Source organism: Cydia amplana, chromosome 23 (genome assembly GCF_948474715.1).
Source record: "Cydia amplana chromosome 23, ilCydAmpl1.1, whole genome shotgun sequence".
NCBI lineage: Eukaryota > Metazoa > Arthropoda > Insecta > Lepidoptera > Tortricidae > Cydia > Cydia amplana.
In genome coordinates, this window is record NC_086091.1 from 3272339 (window position 1) to 3294580 (window position 22242).

The 22242-nt window shown below is 38.9% G+C and overlaps 2 protein-coding genes across 2 annotated transcripts in view; one reads left to right on the forward strand and one right to left on the reverse strand.

Annotated features, from left to right (window-relative positions):
• Window positions 1-14290, forward strand: part of LOC134658785 (uncharacterized) — a 59378-nt gene extending 45088 nt beyond the window's left edge. Inside the window, exons 3-5 of the mRNA XM_063514429.1 lie at window positions 7013-7154; window positions 7534-7724; window positions 10448-14290. Coding sequence (XP_063370499.1) covers window positions 7013-7154; window positions 7534-7724; window positions 10448-14236 — 4122 coding nt within the window. The 3' untranslated portion in view covers window positions 14237-14290. The remainder of the gene's footprint in view (window positions 1-7012; window positions 7155-7533; window positions 7725-10447) is intronic.
• A 2017-nt stretch (window positions 14291-16307) lies between these two features.
• On the reverse strand, window positions 16308-20402 carry LOC134658624 (WASH complex subunit homolog 1-like). The gene is made up of 4 exons (XM_063514277.1): window positions 20302-20402; window positions 19234-19383; window positions 17512-17619; window positions 16308-16718 (listed from the first exon to the last, which is right to left on the reverse strand). The coding sequence occupies exons 1-4, from the start codon at window positions 20347-20349 to the stop codon at window positions 16308-16310; spliced, it is 717 nt and encodes a 238-aa protein (XP_063370347.1). The 5' UTR covers window positions 20350-20402.
• Window positions 20403-22242: the final 1840 nt, after the last annotated feature.

Here is a 22242-nt window from a genome sequence, read left to right on the forward strand (position 1 = left end):
TTAGTGGTGCATACGTCACGAGCAATAAAAATGTTTGAAATAAATAATTACAATACAACATTAATTAAACACTTGGTGATTTTCCACTATATTGTTACGCCAATTATTCTACTCAATCTAATAAAATAAAAAACCAGGGGATTTTATTTTTACTATTTTTTAAACAATTATAACGTATTTTACCCCACGCGCATTAATTCTACAGTATATTTTTTTAATGCACCATACAGCCTGTAATTAATGTTATCACAACGTCAAAGAATCTCCTATTAATACAATGAGCTTTTGTCACAATTGTAAAAATGGCTATTGTTAAATTATTTAAATGATCGGCGCGGGGCGGGAGGGGAAGCGATGGCGATACCTCAAGGCCGCACGGCCGCAAAGCAACGGATTGGATAGGATGAAGGTATCTTAGGGCGGTTACAGAGTAGCGTTTTATACGAGCGTACGCGTACAGTCACCAGCAATTAAATGTCTGCTAGTGCACGAAAATACTAACGACCTTTTTTCCTACGTCCAGTTGACCTAAGTTTAAAATGTATAAATTGCGAAACTTGTAACGACATGTGTCCCACGTTTAGCTGACCTAAGTTTAAAAAGTCTACCGTACCGCGAAGAAATTCAAAGGTGTATGTGAAGTCCCTAATCCGCATTGGGCTAGCGTGGGGACTGCCGTACGAAACTGATAATTTTATTTAACATCACGATTTTTGGTCCTTCATGAACTGTCAAAAGTGACGTTTCTTCAAATAAAAACGTCACTTTTGACACTTGTATGGATGGGATATGTCAGTGTCAAACAAGTGACTAAAGTGACGTTTTTTTTTAGAAACGTCACTTGACACTTGTATGGATGGGATATGTCAGGGTCAAACAAGTGAGAAAGGTGACGTGTTTTTAAGAAACGTCACTCTTGACACTTGTATGGATGGGATATGTCAGTGTCAAACAAGTGACAAAAGTGACTTTTTTTAAAGAAACGTCACTTTTGACAAGTATGGATGGGCTATGACAGTGTCAAACAAGTGACAAAAGTGGCGTTTTTGAAGAAACGTCACTCTTGACACTTGTATGGATGGGATATGTCAGTGTCAAACAAGTGAGAAAAGTGACGTTTGTTTTTAAGAAACGTCACTTTTGACACTTGTATGGATGGGATATGTCGGTGTCAAACAAGTGACAAAAGTGACTTTTTTTTAAAGAAACGTCACTTTTGACATGTATGGATGGGATATGTCAGTGTCAAACAAGTGACAAAAGTGACTTTTTTATTTAAAGAAACGTCACTTTTGACATGTATGGATGGGCTATGTCAGTGTCAAACAAGTGACAAAAGTGACGTTTTTGAAGAAACGTCACTCTTGACACTTGTATGGATGGGATATGTCAGGGTCAAACAAGTGAGAAAAGTGACGTTTGTTTTTAAGAAACGTCACTTTTGACACTTGTATGGATGGGATATGTCAGTGTCAAACAAGTGACAAAAGTGACTTTTTTATTTAAAGAAACGTCACTTTTGACATGTATGGATGGGCTATGTCAGTGTCAAACAAGTGACAAAAGTGACGTTTTTGAAGAAACGTCACTCTTGACACTTGTATGGATGGGATATGTCAGGGTCAAACAAGTAAGAAAAGTGACGTTTGTTTTTAAGAAACGTCACTTGTATGGATGGGATATGTCGGTGTCAAACAAGTGACAAAAGTGACTTTTTTTAAAGAAACGTCACTTTTGACATGTAAGGATGGGATATGTCAGTGTCAAACAAGTGACAAAAGTGACTTTTTTATTTAAAGAAACGTCACTTTTGACATGTATGGATGGGCTATGTCAGTGTCAAACAAGTGACAAAAGTGACGTTTTTTTTTTAAGAATCGTCACTTTTGACACTTGTTGACACTGATATATCCCATCCATACAAGTGTCAATAGTGGCGTTTCATAAAAAACGTCACTTTTGTCACACGAAAATACTAACGACCTTTTTTCCTACGTCCAGTTGACCTAAGTTTAAAATGTATAAATTGCGAAACTTGTAACGACATGTGTCCCACGTTTAGCTTACCTAAGTTTAAAAAGTCTACCGTACCGCGAAGAAATACAAAGGTGTATGTGAAGTCCCCAACCGCATTGGGCTAGCGTGGGGACTACCGTACGAAACTGATAATTGTATTTAACATCACGATTTTTGGTCGTTCATGAACTGTCAAAAGTGACGTTTCTTCAAATAAAAACGTCACTTTTGACACTTGTATGGATGGGATATGTCAGTGTCAAACAAGTGACTAAAGTGACGTTTTTTTTAGAAACGTCACTTGACACTTGTATGGATGGGATATGTCAGGGTCAAACAAGTGAGAAAGGTGACGTGTTTTTAAGAAACGTCACTCTTGACACTTGTATGGATGGGATATGTCAGTGTCAAACAAGTGACAAAAGTGACTTTTTTTAAAGAAACGTCACTTTTGACAAGTATGGATGGGCTATGTCAGTGTCAAACAAGTGACAAAAGTGGCGTTTTTGAAGAAACGTCACTCTTGACACTTGTATGGATGGGATATGTCAGTGTCAAACAAGTGAGAAAAGTGACGTTTGTTTTTAAGAAACGTCACTTTTGACACTTGTATGGATGGGATATGTCGGTGTCAAACAAGTGACAAAAGTGACTTTTTTTTAAAGAAACGTCACTTTTGACATGTATGGATGGGCTATGTCAGTGTCAAACAAGTGACAAAAGTGACGTTTTTGAAGAAACGTCACTCTTGACACTTGTATGGATGGGATATGTCAGGGTCAAACAAGTGAGAAAAGTGACGTTTGTTTTTAAGAAACGTCACTTTTGACACTTGTATGGATGGGATATGTCGGTGTCAAACAAGTGACAAAAGTGACTTTTTTTTAAAGAAACGTCACTTTTGACATGTATGGATGGGATATGTCAGTGTCACACAAGTGACAAAAGTGACTTTTCTATTTAAAGAAACGTCACTTTTGACATGTATGGATGGGCTATGTCAGTGTCAAACAAGTGGCAAAAGTGACGTTTTTTTTAAGAATCGTCACTTTTGACACTTGTTGACACTGATATATCCGATCCATATCGTTTCTATAACTAACATTTGACGTATCTCAACTGACCTAAGTTTAAAATGTATAAATTGCGAAATTTCTAACGACATGTGTCCCACGTTTAGCTAACCTAAGTTTAAAAAGTCTAGTGTACCGCGAAGACATTCAAAGGTGTATGTGAAGTCCCCAATCCGCACTGGGCTAGCGTGGGAACTACCGTACGAAACTGATAATTTTATTTAATATCACGATTTTTGGTCGTTCATGAACTATCAAAAGTGACGTTTCTTCAAACAAAAACGTCACTTTTGACACTTGTACGGATGGGATATGTCAGTGTCAAATAAGTAACTAAAGTGACGTTTCTTCAAAAACGTTACTTTTGACATGTATGGATGGGCTATGTCAGTGTCAAACAAGTGACAAAAGTGACGTTTTTGAAGAAACGTCACTCTTGACACTTGTATGGATGGGATATGTCAGGGTCAAACAAGTGAAAATGTGACGTTTTTTTAAGAAACGTCACTCTTGACACTTGTATGGATGGGATATGTCAGGGTCAAACAAGTGAGAAAGCTGAAAGTTTTTTAAGAAACGTCACTAATACACTTGTATGGATGGGATGGTCGGTGTCAAACAAGTGACAAAAGTGACGTTTTTTATGAAACGTCACTATTGACACTTGTATGGATGGGATTGTCGGTGTCAAACAAGTGACAAAAGTGACGTTTTTTATGAAACGTCACTATTGACACTTGTATGGATGGGATATGTCAGTGTCAAACAAGTGACTAAAGTGACGTTTTTTTTTAGAAACGTTACTCTTGACACTTGTATGGATGGGCTATGTCAGTGTCAAACAAGTGACAAAAGTGACGTTTTTGTAGGAACGTCACTCTTGGCACTTGTATGGATGGGATATGTCAGTGACAAAAGTGACTTTTTTTAAAGAAACGTCACTTTTGACATATGGATGGGCTATGTCAGTGTCAAACAAGTGACAAGAGTGACGTTTTTTATGAAACGTCACTATTGACATGTATGGATTGGATATGTCAGGGTCAAACAAGTGAAAATGTGACTTTTTTTTAAGAAACGTCACTCTTGACACTTGTATGGATGGGATATGTCAGTGTCAAAAAAGTGACAAAAGTGACTTTTTTTTAAAGAAACGTCACTTTTGACATGTATGGATGGGCTATGTTAGTGTCAAACAAGTGACAAAAGTGACGTTTTTGAAGAAACGTCACTCTTGACACTTGTATGGATGGGATATGTCAGGGTCAAACAAGTGAGAAAGCTGAAATTTTTTTAAGAAACGTCACTAATACACTTGTATGGATGGGATTGTCGGTGTCAAACAAGTGACAAAAGTGACGTTTTTTACAAACGTCACTATTGACACTTGTATGGATGGGATATGTCAGTGTCAAACAAGTGACTAAAGTGACGTTTTTTTTTAGAAACGTTACTCTTGACACTTGTATGGATGGGCTATGTCAGTGTCAAACAAGTGACAAAAGTGACGTTTTTGAAGAAACGTCACTTTTGACATGTATGGATGGGCTATGGCAGTGTCAAACAAGTCACAAAAGTGACGTTTTTTAGAAACGTCACTCTCGACACTTGTATGGATGGGCTATGTCAGTGTCAAACAAGTGACAAAAGTGACGTTTTTGAAGAAACGTCACTTTTGACATGTATGGATGGGCTATGGCAGTGTCAAACAAGTGACAAAAGTGACGTTTTTGAAGGAACGTCACTCTTGACACTTGTATGGATGGGATATGTCAGGGTCAAACAAGTGAGAAAGGTGACTTTTTTTTTTTGATATTGACTTTCAAAGTATTGTCATTAGGCTTTTTGAACGTAGCTATTTTAAGCGTAGCAATTTTAAAAGTATTGGTCTCAAGTTATTTGTTATATATTTTGATTTCTCGCAAAGCACTTGTTATTATTCCAATATTTTTTTGATAACACGTGTTAAATAAACAGATAATTGTAGAAATATAAAATTTTCGAGTGTAGGATGAATAAACATATTTTTTAAGCATAAAATAAAAAATAAAAAATCATAATAAATAGATCTCACGGTATCCGAGTGGTGCAAATTTCCATATCAATTGAGATTAATATTATGACCTAATCATCAAATTTTCGAATTGTGTAGGAATTTTTAAGTTACATTTATATCGATTATTTAAAAAATAACTATAGATTGAGCTTACTGTACACAGCTCACAGGAAACTCTCGGGATTTCTTTGTTATTAATCATGAACTAACTTAAGACATATAATTGATACATTATCCCGACTGTATGACTTAGTCTGTATAGTGTTCTAGATATTGACCCTAGGGTCATTAATTTCATGAAGAGCTCAATTACGGTACTCGAGATAATCGTATCGTGGGCATCTGTAAACCCTAAATATTGATTAGAAAAAGCTTTCGAGACTGTACGAATTAATGCAAGCAAAATTTTTTCTTCCCCCGCCTATACCTGCCTCCACACGTATTGGCTCGCCTTTCCTGTGGGATAAGACTGTGAAGCCGAGAGGGTAGTGCAGGTGCTGGGCATCCCTGCGTTTGCTTAATTCCGTCCCAGGCGGGGTAATGTCTTATGTACACCAGTCCATAAATCGTCTGCAATAGATGCTAAGGCCAATGATGATGATATGTTCAAGATAAAAAGTGACCAAGGCCTCCGGTCCCCATCTTTTATTCATACAATTTTTGCCTGTGTCTGTGGCTGCAATTTCATTAAATCGCCATTTAATTTGTATCATTCACGTCTCTTTTAATTGCAAAAGCTATACCTCCATGCATCATTCTAGTAGGTGGATGAAGCGCTGGTGGCCTAGCGGTAAGAGCGTGCGACTTGCAATCCGGAGGTCGCGGGTTCAAACCCCGGCTCATACCAATGAGTTTTTCGAAACTTATGTACGAAATATCATTTGATATTTACCAGTCGCTTTTCGGTGAAGGAAAACATCGTGAGGAAACCGGACTAATCCCAATACGGGCCTAGTTTACCCTCTGGGTTGGAAGGTCAGATGGCAGTCGCTTTCGTAAAAACTAGTGCCCACGCCAATCACTGGGATTAGTTGCCAAGCGGACCCCAGGCTCCCATGAGCCGTGGCAAAATGCCGGGACAACGCGAGGAAGATGATGATGCATCATTCTAGTAGGTATAAATCAAAATAACTAAATAATACGTAAGCCTTATAGTTTGCAGTGAGGGAATTTCCGTAACCACACCTATAAAACAGCCATTATGTCAATAACTACTTGTTATAAAATGCTGTCTGTTAACTCTTAACTCTTATCAAGTAAACTTTATTATTCTAATAACTACTTGTTATAAAATACTGTCTGTTAACAGTAATCAAGGAAACTTTAATTATTCTAGACATTCAAGTAATGCATTAACTTCAACTGTTTTGTTTTATATCCTCAGGAAATTACGTTCAATTAACGTTCTAATGATATGTCGGTATCCATGTGCAATTGTGCAGTCTCACTGAATGCTGTTACGTTTTATATGTACGAGTATATCTACTAATGTCTATCTTTTATGTAGGTGTGAAAACAGTTGATTATCTATCCTTTTATTTTTTAATTTTCTTAGTTTTAATGTTTAATTTGTTTACGTACTAGCATGACACCATTTCATTTATAAAACTATAAATAGGTACACCATGCATAATTGCATAAATGACCCGTAGACCTGTTCTCTGACTGACCATCGACATCTCTCGTATAAAGGATAACTCACGTTAGAACGTTCCGGGCCCGGGCCCGGGCGTCCGATACTTCGTTTTCTATGACGGGCGATCGGTGATCACGTGATGTTTTCAATAGAAAACGTGTCAAACGGTCCGACCGGACAAGTTGCTGAGAAGAAAGACATTTACTTTAATTAATTATTGTATTGTTCCAGCGAGCCAGAGTTCGGCGGGTGAAGCTATGGGCACGCGACTTCACAGGACTCGGGTTCCGGTGCTCGGGCGGCGCCCGGGACGGTGTTCGAGTGCATTCGGTGCTGCGGAGCGGTCCAGCCGCTGCTGCGAAGCTGGAGCCTGGTAAAACACTTTAAATTTAGGAAGAGTAGGGGACCTAAAGCGTTGCCTTGTGGTACTCCGAATGAGGAATAGTAGGGGGTCTAAAACTGTACCTTGAGGTACACTGACTTAGATAAGACTATTTCGGGTTCCGTTCCGGTACCCGGCTGCGGCTGTGAAGCTGGAGCCTGGTAACACATCAGACCCTTTTCGGATTCCCTGTTGCCAAGCTATGATCTGGACGACAATTAGGAATAGTTGTGGAACTAAAACGTTGCCTTGTGGTACTCTACCTTACCTTACCGACCTAAAAGGTTGCCATGTGTTCACTCTCCATATCTTTGACCTCCTTCATAACTTAACTATCAAACCATTCATTCATATGTTTGTTTCTTTCCAGGGGACAAAATCAAGAGCATCAAGATAGAGTTCTCCGGAACTCCACTAGAGGACGCTCTGGCGATCCTGTCTCTCGCCTCCCCCTACCCTGTGGAGTTGGAGGTGGTTGAGGGGGGCAGGGTCAGCGGCGCGGGGCGGGGGGTGCGGCATCCTTTGCTGAAGAGGGCTGGCTCTACTGGAGATGTTAGCACGGTGAGTCTTGAGTATGTTTATAGTTTGTCAAAGGACTCAAACATAGACAGAGACACGCATACTATCTTTGTCTTACACTTTAGCACCCAAAGGAAAAGGATGAGTATAGTTTTCCTGGTTCTTACTGACTGACAAGTTAGTTTAACCAACTATAGTTCTCTTGCTAAAGCAGAACTGAGCCCTCGGTTTTGGTCGGACAATAAAGTTTAGTAATGCGCCTATGTCGGTGGCAAAGATTCATTGATTGTATTATATGTGTAAAATGTAAGACAACTTTGTGCTTCGTTGACAGGTACGCAGATGACGCTGTACGGCTCTGTATATTATGCGGTAACTCTGTCGAAAGTAGACGTTTGACAATTTAGTTGCCACATAACATGGCTCCGTACAGCGCCTTGTAGAGTCTATTCGGAAAGAGAAGAGTCGTGGAACGCATTGGGCCCAATGTATTCCACGACTCTATGTATTGAAGTAAGTAGGTACTTCAGCTGTCAAATTCAAGGCCACTATTTTTGGGGTTCCATAAAATGTCGGCTGCATTGTTATTTCCGATATCTTTAGCTGAACCTTTTAGCCAATCATTTTTGATAAATAACAATTTAATAAAAAGGATATTACATTTCATTTAAATTCGGCACAAGATAAAATAAGTATACTTAACTATGAATATTGTTAACGCCAAAATCAAATCATTCGAAACTCCCTTAAAAATACCGCTAAAAAACATTAAGTCAAATTGCCGTGGAATCTCCAGTGGACTAATGTCTCTATTGATCTTTTTTCTGTGAGAAAAAATGCCGGTGAAATCTCTCCCTAGATTCCAGGCCATCCCGGAAAGCGAGAGTTTCTCGTCGATGGATAATTGGCCTCGTGAGGAAAGTGTATTGTTTGCTGCTTTCTACGGTTTTTTATGACGAGAGCCTTACACAAGGTTTTCTAATACTTAAGTACAGTGCTCTGCGAGAGAGCATGAAAAAGCACTTGGCTTAGAATCGGAACAAGCTATTGCAATAGTTGCGTTGACAATGTGTGACGTCATCATGAAAAAATATGACGTTTATAATGACACTCCCTCCCTTTTGTGTTCTGTTCTAGTCTTCCAGTCGATGCAAAGATAGTTTAGACGGACTCTAGAATTGAGTGTCTAACTTATGTATGACTCCTCAATGCACTTTCGTAAGGCCACATGTTTTGGTAAAATTGGGTATATCCGCGGAAGTAATTCACCTACTAACATACAGATGACCAGTAGGGCTAAGATAGCCGGCTCTTTATCATTTGTCACCATGGCTGTCACGTTTTAACAAATATGCAAGTGCGAAAGTACCGCATAGCATGACAGGTGATAAAAATGCGACCATGATAGCGTCTGATGATGTTAGGTGAGGTTAATTAGAAGTCAAAGGAACTCCTCCTCATTAATATGTGGTATAAATGACACCTAGAAGTATTTTTAAGAACAGCTGTGAAAGTTTATAGTACCTATATTACATAGGTAGGTACCTAACATACCTACTAGGGCAGTAAAGTAAAAGATGTCTGCATCGGCTTCGCCTCGGCCGACAATTACATGTGACTCATAATTTTGGCCAAGGTGTGTGTAAACTGTAAAGGTACTCTTTTTCTGTCCTGCGGAGTCAGAGCGCGGCAACTTCAAAGTTGACGCTTTCCGGACAGAGGGTAGACAAAAAATGCAGTTACCTTGTTATGGACTATTCGTATAAAAGCATCTTAACTCAAACCAAAGGGGAAATTGGTATTTTTTGGGATTTGGCCACTTTTACAATGAGTCATAAAATGTTAGTCTTTCCGGACACTACTTTCTAGCTAAATATCAGTTTCGTATCCATTTACTTATTACGTAACACCAATGACATTTAAAACACTAAATATTCATATCACATTTCTAATGCTTTTTCGTTCGACATTATGACTTATCCTAAACTATATAACAAAGATCTATTCGTCCAAAGAACAAACTACAAGACGAGAGCTCTTGTAATACTGGTTAAAATTAAACTTCCCAATTATTGAAACGTCATAAGGTTATGAAAATATAATCGAAATAGGATTATTGTGCATAGTTAATAAGGTTCAATCTTGCTTGGCGTGTTGCAAGTTATTATAGATTGGAACAATGTCTGTTTTCCATACCAGAGACAATTTAATACGCTTTGGAATGCGTACTATTGTTCGGAGCAAGGATGTGTTTATGTCTGTGTCGTGTTGACTTTGATCTGGAATGATACTGTCTATGGTACACATAGTAGTTTGTTTATAGATTGGGTTTAGTACAACTGTAAGCATTATGAAGTCGTATGTTTGTCAATATCTTTAGGATAGTTATGACTTATGAGAAAAATTGTGTAAACTAACCTATATAGAGTAACATGGTTTACCTACTTCACTTAGTTTGTTTGCGTTATATTATTTATGATTTAGATCTTCCCTACTAATTCGACAGAATAGAAAACAATTATATAATTTATAAATTGTACTTTTATGATACGATTAAGATCAAAATGTAAGATTTTCTTGGCTACATATATTTATGGATGTTACGTTATTTTATAGAATGTTCATACTTAACTGAATATTTTTATTGATCTTGAACTCTTGACTGATGAACTGTCTCTCCTAAATCTGTCTGAATATGTCCCTATTATGCATTTATCTCCACTGTTTTTTTTACACTGAACTGATTATTTTTCTTTTAATTACAGCTCGAGAAAGAAGGCAAGCTCCTCCACCCACCACAGTCCCCCAACGCGTCTCACTCCAACAACTCCACGCTAGAGACCAAACACAAGGGTATCAAGAAGATAATCACAGAAAAGATAGTCCCCACGACCCTAGAACGAAACAAGAAGGAGAAGAAAGACCTCCCCACAACGCTAGAAAGAGAGAACGAGAAGAACATTAAACTGAACAAGAACAGACATTCAGATGTAGCTCAGACTACTGCTAAACCTGTCGATTATAAACCTGAAAGGAACAAGGTAAGGCATTCAACTGGCGATGTCATTATTCAAGCAGAAAACGGGACGGCTAATCTAGAACACGCTGAAGTGCAAAAGAGAGAGTATGATCCTAAAAGAGGTATGAAGTTTGGAATTAGAGTATTGCCGCCGAATGTGCCGGATGATGGAGTTTTAAAACAGAAGAATGTCGAAAATGGCGTCGTGGCGCATAAAGTTGAGAAGAAAACAGTTGATGAACCAGATAAACCAGAACCGCAACGGCCAGCGCCCGCTTCACATGTTAAACTAGAAAGCGAGACAGAAGTAAAGAAACCTGTAGTTGCTAAAAGGAGAGAAAAGATGGCACCGCCAATTCCCAATGCTAGGGTAAAACCAGAAGATTTAAATACAAGTGCTGATTCTAAGAAGTCTGATAATGCGCCGACTGCTTTTGCTAGAACTGATCTTAACTCAAGTGGAATTAAACGAGACGAAAATGGTATACCACAAGAATTACCTCAGCACATGTTCGATGCTGCCAAAGCGGCGAGAAGCAACAGGAAGAGTTCATCAGAACTACTTTACGAAAAGGACAATGACAGAAATGAACATAAGAAAGATGAAGCTCCAAAACCAAATAAGAAATCTAAAGGCAAAGCGCCTTCGCCACCTGAAGTTGAGAAGAATAAAACAGATGACAGTATGATTGAACAACTAAAAAATGTAAATGACTTCCTGAAGAGTGAAAAGCAATTTTCAAGCCTATTGCATGAATCCATGACTTCTAACACTACTACAACGTCATACAATACCTCGACACCCAAAGCAATTAAAACCAAACCAGCACCCCAACCTAATGCTGAAGAATCAATTAACTTCAGCCAAGATGACATTGACGATATTGTTCACAGACCATTCAAACGGGAGAGTGATTCTCTCAACAATTACTTCGAAGATTCCAAATCTAACCTTTCTTCTAACCAAGACGTCCATTCGGTTGTATCTTTAAATCATAGCGAAAAAAGCGACAATAGATCGACAACTATTGAGTTAAACAACAGTGATGTCACGATCCACAGTTCGCCGCTAGATGACACTCTCAACTCTGCTTCAGACGACACTTCGATTCTAGATGAGAATGAACGCAAAGCCGCCTCACTGGGCGATTTATCGCGATTCGAATTAAGAGTGAAGTCAAATATGCCATCTACTGGTACTTTAGAAAGAGCGCAAAGCTTAGATATATCTGCCGAAGATGGTGAGATAAATGAAACACTGTCCCCTAAAAAGAGGAAAGCTATGTCCGTTGTAGAATCAACGTTCTTTGATTCTGCTACAGAAGATACACTACCTGATATGGATCCAGAGAAAGGAGTGACAATCAAACACAAAGAGCCTAGACTTAGCTTAAATATTGCTAAAGCTTCTGCTATGGAAGGCCTTAATACATTCCAAAGAAATCGCTTGAAGAAGGCTTCTGAATTTGGCAATTTGGAGGATGCTATTGTCAAAGGTTCCACTAGCTCAGTAGACTCTGAGAAGATTGAACAAGAAGATCAGAAGAATATTAAAGAACCCGAATCACCTCCTCTAGTTGAGGGTGAGCCTCATGAAACATCAGATCATTTGGCAAGGAGGATTATGGACGAAAACATGAAAGTACACTTAAAGCTGGTGTCAGAATTTGCGAAATCTACTTCAGATGGTAGCAACATGAGCTCTTTGGATAGCACTCATGAAATAAGTCCGAAAAAAGAATCGCCTGTCAAGTTTGATGAAAAACACATGACATACGATACTAACATTCCTGATGATTTGAAAGTAAGTCGTAATACTTACGTAAACAGTTTGGAACGACCTAAATCTGACATGATGAAGAAACTATTAGCGAAAAATCCAATTTTGAATGTACACATTGATCAAAAGAATGAAGCCGCTACGAGTAAAGAGACTCCCACACCAATGACTGACGCATCTAAATCAGCTATCAGTCAACATCAACCAGACATTGTCAATTTTAATTTGAAAACCGCTGACACTAAATTAAAAGACCACGATGAGTTCGTAAGTAACATCCGAGTCGGATCTAACAACAGTATGAAATTCGATAAGAAACCTCAAATGGAAACATTCTCAAGCGAATGGACAGATCCAAGGCAAAGCCATAATGTGGTTACAATAACTACAGAAAAAATCCAACCAGTTGAAGAGCAAAGGAAATCTTATACTAAAAGCATAGAAATTGGAGAACCGAATATAAGATTAATACCAGATATAGTTGAAGGTATAAAGAGGAAAACTGAAGACAAAGATGGACGAACATTGTACATGGAACCAGCAAACATGTCATTGACAATGACTCAGGAGCCTGTTCAGAAAACTGTAACAGTAAATGTTGCAGAGGATGAATTTGGTAACAAAATCATCAGACAAAACATTGAGAAAGTATCTACGCAATACATAACGGCTAAAGGAGATGCTCCTTTGCAGGTGGAACAAGTCACTTTTGGTATTTCCAAAAAAGGAGACTTAAATGAGTTAGACTTGGAAGAAGGCGATGTTGCTGACATTGACAAGAAGATATTAGACGAAATAAAAAGGCAGAACCCTAACATGCATTTCACAAGTGAAGAACCAGCGTACACGAGGACAGAAACTATTATTTTAAATACTGAACTAGACGAGGAACAAGCTAAAGCGTTGATGGAGAAAATAACTAACGACCCTAGTTTCATGGCAAAAAAGACACCAGAAGAACTATCTAAATTGGGAATAAGGATAATCAGAGAGTTAGACGACGTGCAAGATAAAAAAGACGATACAGTGGAAGTGACCAAAACACGATACACTATAAATCCGGCAGCCATGTCCGATTCACAAAAACAAAGATTAGAATGCCCTCAGGAATCTGAACAAAAGAAGGACCACATAACAGAAATCCAAGTCGTCACACCAAGGACAGAAAAACAACAACATAAAGAGAAAGATAAAGTATCAAGTAGGCAAAGAGTGCCTCCATCCGAACCCCCACTTTCATACGAATTGGACCCTGAAATGCTAAACGACTTCATCTCAAACGAACGACACCATTCAGCCAGACAAGAGCAACGAACGAAAACCACACAAGACGATCCAAAAAAACGACATTCCGACTTCGATCTACCAAGAAATACCACCATCAAATTCAGAACAGCGACGTACGAATCCCCAAAAGGAACTATAGTAACCAGCACCGATTTGGAGAACAGAAGATTGTCACAGCTCGACCAAATGCAATTGAGATCTGCTGAAGCTGTCAAGCCTGTAATTTCAGCTAAACCAAGCAGTATACCGGTGAAAGCAGGTGAAAAACCTAAACCTGTAACTGTATCTTCCAAGATTCCTGTCTTCATGAGTCAGAAATCGTTAAGTCAGGAGAACTTGACTGACAAAACGTTATCGGTGCCGAGTTCACCGCCGCCTAAACTGGTAAGTAGCGGTAGTTCAGGCAACGTTACTGTGACTTCGATTAAGTCTAGCTCTAGAAGCCCTAGTGGTGGTAAATATTTGTAAAAAACATATATTAAAGATTCACAAAAGTACTGATACAGATTCAATTTAAAAAATCTCTTTTAATAAGGATTCGGTGTTTCTTTTAATGCTACTTAGCAGTCTAAAATTGTTTATTGTTTAGAGGAAATCTGAATAACTTAACGAGTGATTTACTTACTGCACAATTTCCGGTAACGTTTCACTGTAAAACCTTAAACCATAACTTCTTAATGTAAAGACACTTTCCTCTTTCTTTTTAAACAAAAGTGTTTAAATAATACTTCGTTACTATTGTGACACAATGATTTAATTCCACTACTTATAAACTTTCACAAGCAATTTCATTAACTTGTAAATGATAATTAGAATCTGTATCGGAACTTATGTAAATGCAATTAGATATAAGAGGAAAGTGTAAAAATCATCGAAAGAACGTAAGTGCCTTATATTCGGATAGAATTATGAATCTTAATAAACTTAACAAATTTTTAAAACATGTGCTTTTCTAATTTTACATGTCTACTAATGATCTTAGAGTATTTTCGATACCTAATTTGTGAATAAAAAATGTTAAGAATTATTTTCGGTTGTGAGTGTTTAATGGTCGTAAAATAGTGTTAAGGATTTGTCACAATTAAAAAAAAAAACAGTTTAATTCAAACACATTCCAAGTACCTAATATCAAATTCATTGAGATTATAATTTATTAGATATTCTATTGTTTTGACATTCCGTCCTCAGTTTTTACCACAATATTGTAAACTATAGATTTATCATTATTTTGAGATGTGCAAGCATTTCAAGGCCATTTTATAGAATACTTAGCGTTATTTATTATTAACATTATTTTTAAACATGGCGACGAATTGCCAAGATACCTTTTTATCCAGAAATCGGACATTTATTATTATGTGAAGTGACCCAAAGGATAAAATATACAAAGATTTCATTTCTTAGTGGCAATAGTTTATCCATTATTAAAATTTGACATTTCCAGTAGTTCAAAATAAGTAAATGTGTAAGTTTTGAATTATTTGACAAGTCTGGTCAGAAGTTGTCTTCCACCGATAGATGTCGCTACGGCCTTGCATTTTAAAGCACAAATTGTTCCTCTACGAAACTACATTAAAAACTTAAACACGCCCATGATATCTAAAAATTCACTTTGACACAATATTAGTTTTATAATTATTACCACTACTTTAGTAATTTTATATTAAATTCTGACCAGACTGCGTTTAAATAATAACAGTTACAAGAAATGTATTATTTTGTTATAATAAAGGAATAGTTTTTTGTTGTTGGTTAAGTCTGTACGAGCGATGTATTTACCTACAAATTAACAAGTTATTATGCAGTTATACAATTAGTATTTTATTGATGTATTATAAATGAAATAAAGACAATTTTAAAATGTTTTTCTTTTGATTTATTATTAACCTTATAAAATAAAGTTGTTGTAGGTTTTCTGGCCATTTCTTTAGCCGCCCAGAGGTCTAAAATAAGCCTTTTTTCCATTGCATTTTCAAATATTTCTTCTTACAAACATAATTGCATTTTTCTTGATAGGTTCGTTTCTGGGCGGATAGAGGATTAATATATACTAATTTTAATACATTTTATTTTAATGTCACGATTCTCGGAGATAAAAAAATAGGTTTCATATTTTCATATTTCAGTAGCTAGCCATATATTCTAACTTTTAGGGGCCACTTTTATGGCAATAGAAACAGTTAAGTAACGGCATAGAGAAATAAGTAAGACAAGAGTGCTCACTCCATAGATCAGTTCAGACTATTAATTTCAGTGTCTACATCTAGCATCGAGTAGCGGAACTATCAGTACTGCTACTTGACAATAGATGTAGCACCAACCGGAAAGTCTTATCTCAACAGCATAAGACTTTCCGGTCGGTGGCTACATCTATTGTCAAGTAGCAGTACTGACAGTTCCGCTACTCGACGCTAGATGCTAATAGTCTTTTTGGTATTAAAACTGATGTGTGGAGTGAGCACTCTATGTATTTTTTTCTCTATGGTAACGGGTATTACTCTATGATCTTTTATAAAAGATCATAGGTTTTGCTACCATTTTACCAACCACTTTTGAACTTTTCTTTACACTCCGTCTTGCAAGTCTTCTTTAATTTTTTTTTCAACTTCTTTCTACACTCATACTCGTCACACGCGCTCTTCACCGCCGCTTGACACGCGTTTCTACATCTCTTCACCTCTTTACTTTTACACGACCTTTCTATACTTACACGTAGCGCATCTAAACCCTCTTTACTTAAAGTTTGTATTGATGGACTAGGGTTAGTTAAAGGTGGACTAGGGTTTGGGCCCTTTAGTTTGGTGTAATCTTGAAGTGTAGGTATGTCTTGTGGTGGTTGTGGCTGTGATCTCACTGGTGGTTTCGATGGCTTGGGTGGAGCGGTTGTTGGTGCTGGCGGTTCGACTCGTTGGGTGTGTTGTGACGCGTTGGGTATTGAATATGAGTCTGGCTGTAAGTAATACGGTCAGCATCAAATAGTGACGGCCAAAGTTGCCAAATATATCGAAATGCGCCCTTATTTCTATGATAACAACAAAGGTGAGTTTGGCCGCTTGTGTATGTCCGGTGTTTTCACTGGATAATTGTGCGATTTAGGCGACGATAGCAGGCGTGGCTCACTCCGCGATTTCGTCGCGTCGCTACAAATACATGCGGCTCACACCAATGTTGGTGTCTAATAGCTAATAGCCATAGTAGTGGCCGCGCACCGCTATGGAACGAACGCCTGCTCGCGCTTGCACCATCTAGCGGTCATCTGTCGTAATAGACGCGTTCTGTTATAGTCGATTTTGACTCTCGCGCGAGCCACGAGACGAGCCGCGAGCCGCGCCACGAGACGCGAGTGTAAGCGGTGGGCTCGCGGCTCGTCTCGTGGCTCGCAAGCTCGTCGAGCTAATATAATTTAAACACTAACGGCACGGCATAAGGTTTATAACCGAATGACAAGCCGAACGCGAGTGTAAGCGGTGGACTCGCGTCTCGTGGCGCGAGTGTAAGCGCTGGGCTCGAGGCTCGTCTCGTGGCTCGCAAGCTCGTCGAGCTAATATAATTTAAACACTAACGGCACGGCATAAGGTTTATAACCGAATGACAAGCCGAACGCGAGTGTAAGCGGTGGACTCGCGTCTCGTGGCGCGGCTCGCGGCTCGTCTCGTGGCTCGCGCGAGAGTCTAAACCGAGTGTTAGAGAGTGAATCTTCTGTAGGTACCTAGTACTATTATTAATTCTGTGATAATACTTACTAAAACTAGATAGATGATGTTCTCATTGTTCTCGCTGCTGGATTCGTCGCTGTCCCTACGCGATGAGGTCCGGAGCGAGTCTTGCAACGATGGGTATACATCCATGGCCTGTCAGATTGAGATGTTATCATAGAATAACTAAGTATGTTATCAACATACAGAAATATAAGTAAAGAAAGAGTAGTAACTCCATACTCCATACAGTATCAGTTTTCTTACCAAAACGCGAGTTATTTCGTAGTCGGGCGTTTTTTTTTTAAGTTGTTCTCTTACACTTTTTTTTTAAATATGGGATTTTTTATGTTATTTCTACTCAGAATCACGAGCTCTTTCTATCCTAATAGGAGAAAAAAAGTGTCCCAAAATTTCCATACATTTTTCGATCTTTCCATTCCGCGACCGCCATACAAAGTCTATGAAAAATTGTGACGGAATGGAAATAAAAACCTAAGGACACTTTTTTTCTCCTATTAGGATAGAAAGAGCTCGTGATTCTGAGTAGAAATAACATAAAAAATCCCAAGTTAGAAAAAAAAGTATAGGGGACAACTTTTAAAAAACGCCCAGTCGTCATCTAACGTTAAGTAGCGGACATTATCAGTACTGCTAGATGACAATAGATGTCGCGGCGAACACAAACTCTAATGCTCGACAATTTTTATCTAATATCTATTATACTTAACCGGAACTATATCTTTAACTCATTCTGCTTATAATATTCATTGCAGATTGTTTTAGTAGTAGATTGTGACATGTGTGACACAGCGGTACTGATAGTTTCACTACTTGACGTTAGATGTAGACTATGAAATAACTCGCGTTTTGGTAAGAAAACGGATGTATGGAGTTACCACTCTTTCTTTGCTTATAAGTAAAGAAACATCATCATCATCGTCATGGTGTAGAACCATAGAGAAATATACTCTATGGTTCTACACCATGACATAGATGGGAATAGATGCATATTAATCATTCCCACCTGTCCTGTCCTCATGTATGGCGGCGTAGTGGGGCGGATACGATACGAATGGGAATACACCCAGGGGGCCGATTTTTGAATTTCGATCGCTCGATTTCGTCACTCGAAAATCAGTGGAAAACGGCGAAATGCTAATTTTTGAAATACGACCAATAGAAATTGGAAGTCTAGTAGTATTGACCACTCGTTTTCAATTCTATTAGTAGAATTTACATGACTAGTAGTGGAGATATTACTGAACGAAATACACGAAATCGAGCGGTCGAATTTCAAAAATCGGGCCCCTGGGGGCCTTACACTTACACTAAGTACTAGAACCCAAAGGAAAAGGATGAGTATAGTTTTTTTTGTTATTTACTGACAAATTTGGTTTGACCAACTATACCTGCAATTTGGTCAACTTGTTGATGGAGTCCAGCCGTTTCCGGTTGGTCTTGACGATGGAGTTGAGCAGCTTATTGTTGAAGGCCGCGGAGGAATACACCCAGCTCCGCAAGCGTCAAATTGCTCTTACATCCGGGTTGTGTATGCTTAGGTACTCACCACCACAAAAAGATAAGATACCTGCAGTTTGTTCAACTTGTTGATAGAGTCCAGTCGTTTCCGGTTGGTCTTGACGATGGAGTTGAGCAGCTTATTGTTGAAGGCCGCGGAGGAATACACCCAGCTCCGCAAGCGTCAAATTGCTCTTACATCCGGGTTGTGTATGCTTAGGTACTCACCACCACAAAAAGATAAGATACCTGCAGTTTGTTCAACTTGTTGATGGAGTCCAGTCGTTTCCGGTTGGTCTTGACGATGGAGTTGAGCAGCTTGTTGAAGGCCGCGGCATGCTTCTCGTCGTTAATCTGGGTCTTCAGGAACGGGAACTCTTTTGGACTGAGAGAAGAGACCTGGAAATTATTGAAGTCAGCAATGCCCTTAACCGCGGCTCACAAATATCTGAAAAGGCGCACAGAATAAATAATAGTACCTACTAGGTACAGAAGACTCTCTAACAAAACGCGTCTGTTACGATCAGGCGGTCTAGCTTGAGTTGTGTTCTACTCGCGTGCGAACAATACTTGAAGTCGCGCAAGATGTATGGAGTCGCGCGCGAGAACGCAACTCATGCTAGACCGCCAGGACAGATATGGCCGCTAGGTGGCGACAGCGCCACGCGCGGCTTATGGCTAGCCACCAAAATTGGTGTGGAACGGATGTACTTTTAGCTACCTGTAGCAAAGCGACGAAATCGCGGAGTGAGCCACGCCTGACAGGCGTAATTGCCAAGGCGTTAGTGCGTGTTCAGATATTGTGAACATCTTGGCCGCTCCGATATATCTGATGGCGACCATATGGCGACTGTACATACTATTAGGCCTAGGAATTTCATGTTCTAGTGGATTTTACGATCGGCCGACGACATACCTACCTACTAGATATAATCACTTCAGAGCACTTCTTGAGACCACACATTGCTATTTGAGCGAGCGAGAGTTCTTGGATTGAATTCTTAATTTTAAACTGTTTCTAGCGAACCTAGATGTAGTGTAGGTAGGGAATGGACGCCCGATCACGTGTCGCGTCCATTCTTACTCTACCTACTTATTTTATTTAGGTACACTATTTTTCTAGCAATGATAACGAATACCAGACAGATACCTAAGTTTTACGTTATTCTGCATATATCGTTTTAAACCTTTCGGTCAGAACGGACGCTTGCTCGCGCTTGCGCCACCTAGCGGTCATATCTGTCGTACTAGACGCGTTTTGTTAGACAGTGAATCTTCTGTACCTAGTACTATTATTTATTCTGTGGTAATACTTACGATAGGTCCAAAAATGATTGCCGTCACTATAAAATGAAGCACAACCATTTTCCACCGGCCACGGCTAAACGAGAAATCAAATCGTCTTTATCAGACTTAGGAAATTGATTTTTAAATTGGAAACGTAGGTACTTGATTACCGATTCGATATGCTTTGATGTTAACAAATCATGCGTGTGAAAAACTACTGTTTGTTGTAAGTAATTTATAAACGGAAACAGATAACATACACCAAAGAAAAAGTGACCAAGTCCATCGGTGGCCGAGGCGGGAATCGAACCCGCGTCTTCAGCTTACGCGGCTAACGTCCTTACCACTAGACCAGAGGTTCTCAATCTTTTTTTTGACGGAACCCTTTTGGAAAGCGAAATACTTGATGGAACCCTACAATACGGTGGCGGCATAGTAAAATTTTTCGAGGCGACTCAAGCATTATGTTCTAAATTCTTGCGGAACCCCTGCAGGAGTGTCGCGGAACCCTAGGGTTCCGCGGAACACACTTAGTGTATGGCTGCACTAGACCATTTGGCACGGGACGGGTACCGTCGTGGATCAAATACACTATCACCACAGAATACAGACACAGAGTACAGAAGACTCACTCTCTAACAAAACGCGTCTGTTACGATCAGCACAGATATGGCCGCTAGGTGGCGACAGCGCCACGCGCGGATTATGGCTTTCCCCAAAATTGGGGCCGAACGGATGTACTTTTAGCTACCTGTAGCAAAGCGACGAAATCGCGGAGTGAGACACGCCTGCTATTACTACATAGTATAAAACAAAGTCGCTTCCCGCTGTCTGCTTAGATCTTTAAAATTACGCAACGGATTTTGATGCGGTTTTTGTAATAGATACGAGTGATTCAAGAGGAAGGTTTATGTATAATTTGTTAACCCGTGCGAAGCCGGGGCGGGTCGTTACAAATACTTAATAGATACATACATCCTGATGTTTTTATACTCCTAACATAAATCATTCAATAAACCACAAAAAATATATTAACTATATTTTATAGAATACTAGCGACTCGCCCCGGCTTCTCACGGGTTAAATTATACATAAACCTTCCTCTTGAATCACTCTATCTATTTAAAAAAAAACGCATCAAAATCCGTTGCGTAGTTTTAAAGATCTAAGCATACAGACAGACAGCGGGAAGCGACTTTGTTGTATACTATGTAGTGATTACTGATTTGGATGAGTCATCACGTTTTTTCACGGTGGGGACTCACGAAAAAATAAATCACGAAAAACTATCGTGAGGAAACCGAAATATGACTATCCACCAAAGCACTTATCGTTTCGGCGAAAGACAGTCGTTACCGAGTTTGCCGACGGAACAGCGACATCTATCGTGAAATCTTAACAACAGTTGGTTGTACTTAGTATGTATTTCATGGTTATTTCACCTCTTAAGGCTTCGGCACACTACACAGGCGCGTTTTCCGGGCGGGGCGTGAGCGTTTTGTATGTAAAAGCGGCGCGCCCCGCTCACGCCGCGCCCGGAAAACGCGCCTGTGTGACGAAGACTTTTGGCCTTTTGGTATCATGGTATAGTTCGTTTTTTTTAGCATTAGAAATAAGGTAAACAATCTTGATGTGTCTTTTAATTGAAAAACACATTTTAAAAATAAGTCACGCCAAATATGTAACAATTATGAATCTAATACGAACATTTATATTCTTCTGCTTTCATAAGTAATAGTTTTTGATTTTTAAAAAGCGTTTTTCAATTAAAAGACATGTCATGATCGCTTATCTTCTTGCCAGTTCTTTCTAATGCTAAAAAAAAACGAACTATAGAGATACCTAGTTGCTAGGTTGTTTTTTAGTAGTTAGCTTAGTGTTTAAGTAGTTCTAGTCTAGTGCCTATACATTTTTTATTTGACGAACTTAGTACAAAACAGTCATTCAAAATTCAAAGAAATTCGCTTCTCT

Coding starts and splice junctions, on each gene's coding strand:
- LOC134658624 (XM_063514277.1), bottom strand. CDS start 20,349: ATGGTTGTGCTTCATTTTATAGTGACGGCAATCATTTTTGGACCTATC. Junction 19,384..20,301: donor CAATCATTTTTGGACCTATC/GTAAGTATTACC, acceptor AATAATTTCCAG/GTCTCTTCTCTCAGTCCAAA. Junction 17,620..19,233: donor ACAAGTTGAACAAACTGCAG/GTATCTTATCTT, acceptor TCAATCTGACAG/GCCATGGATGTATACCCATC.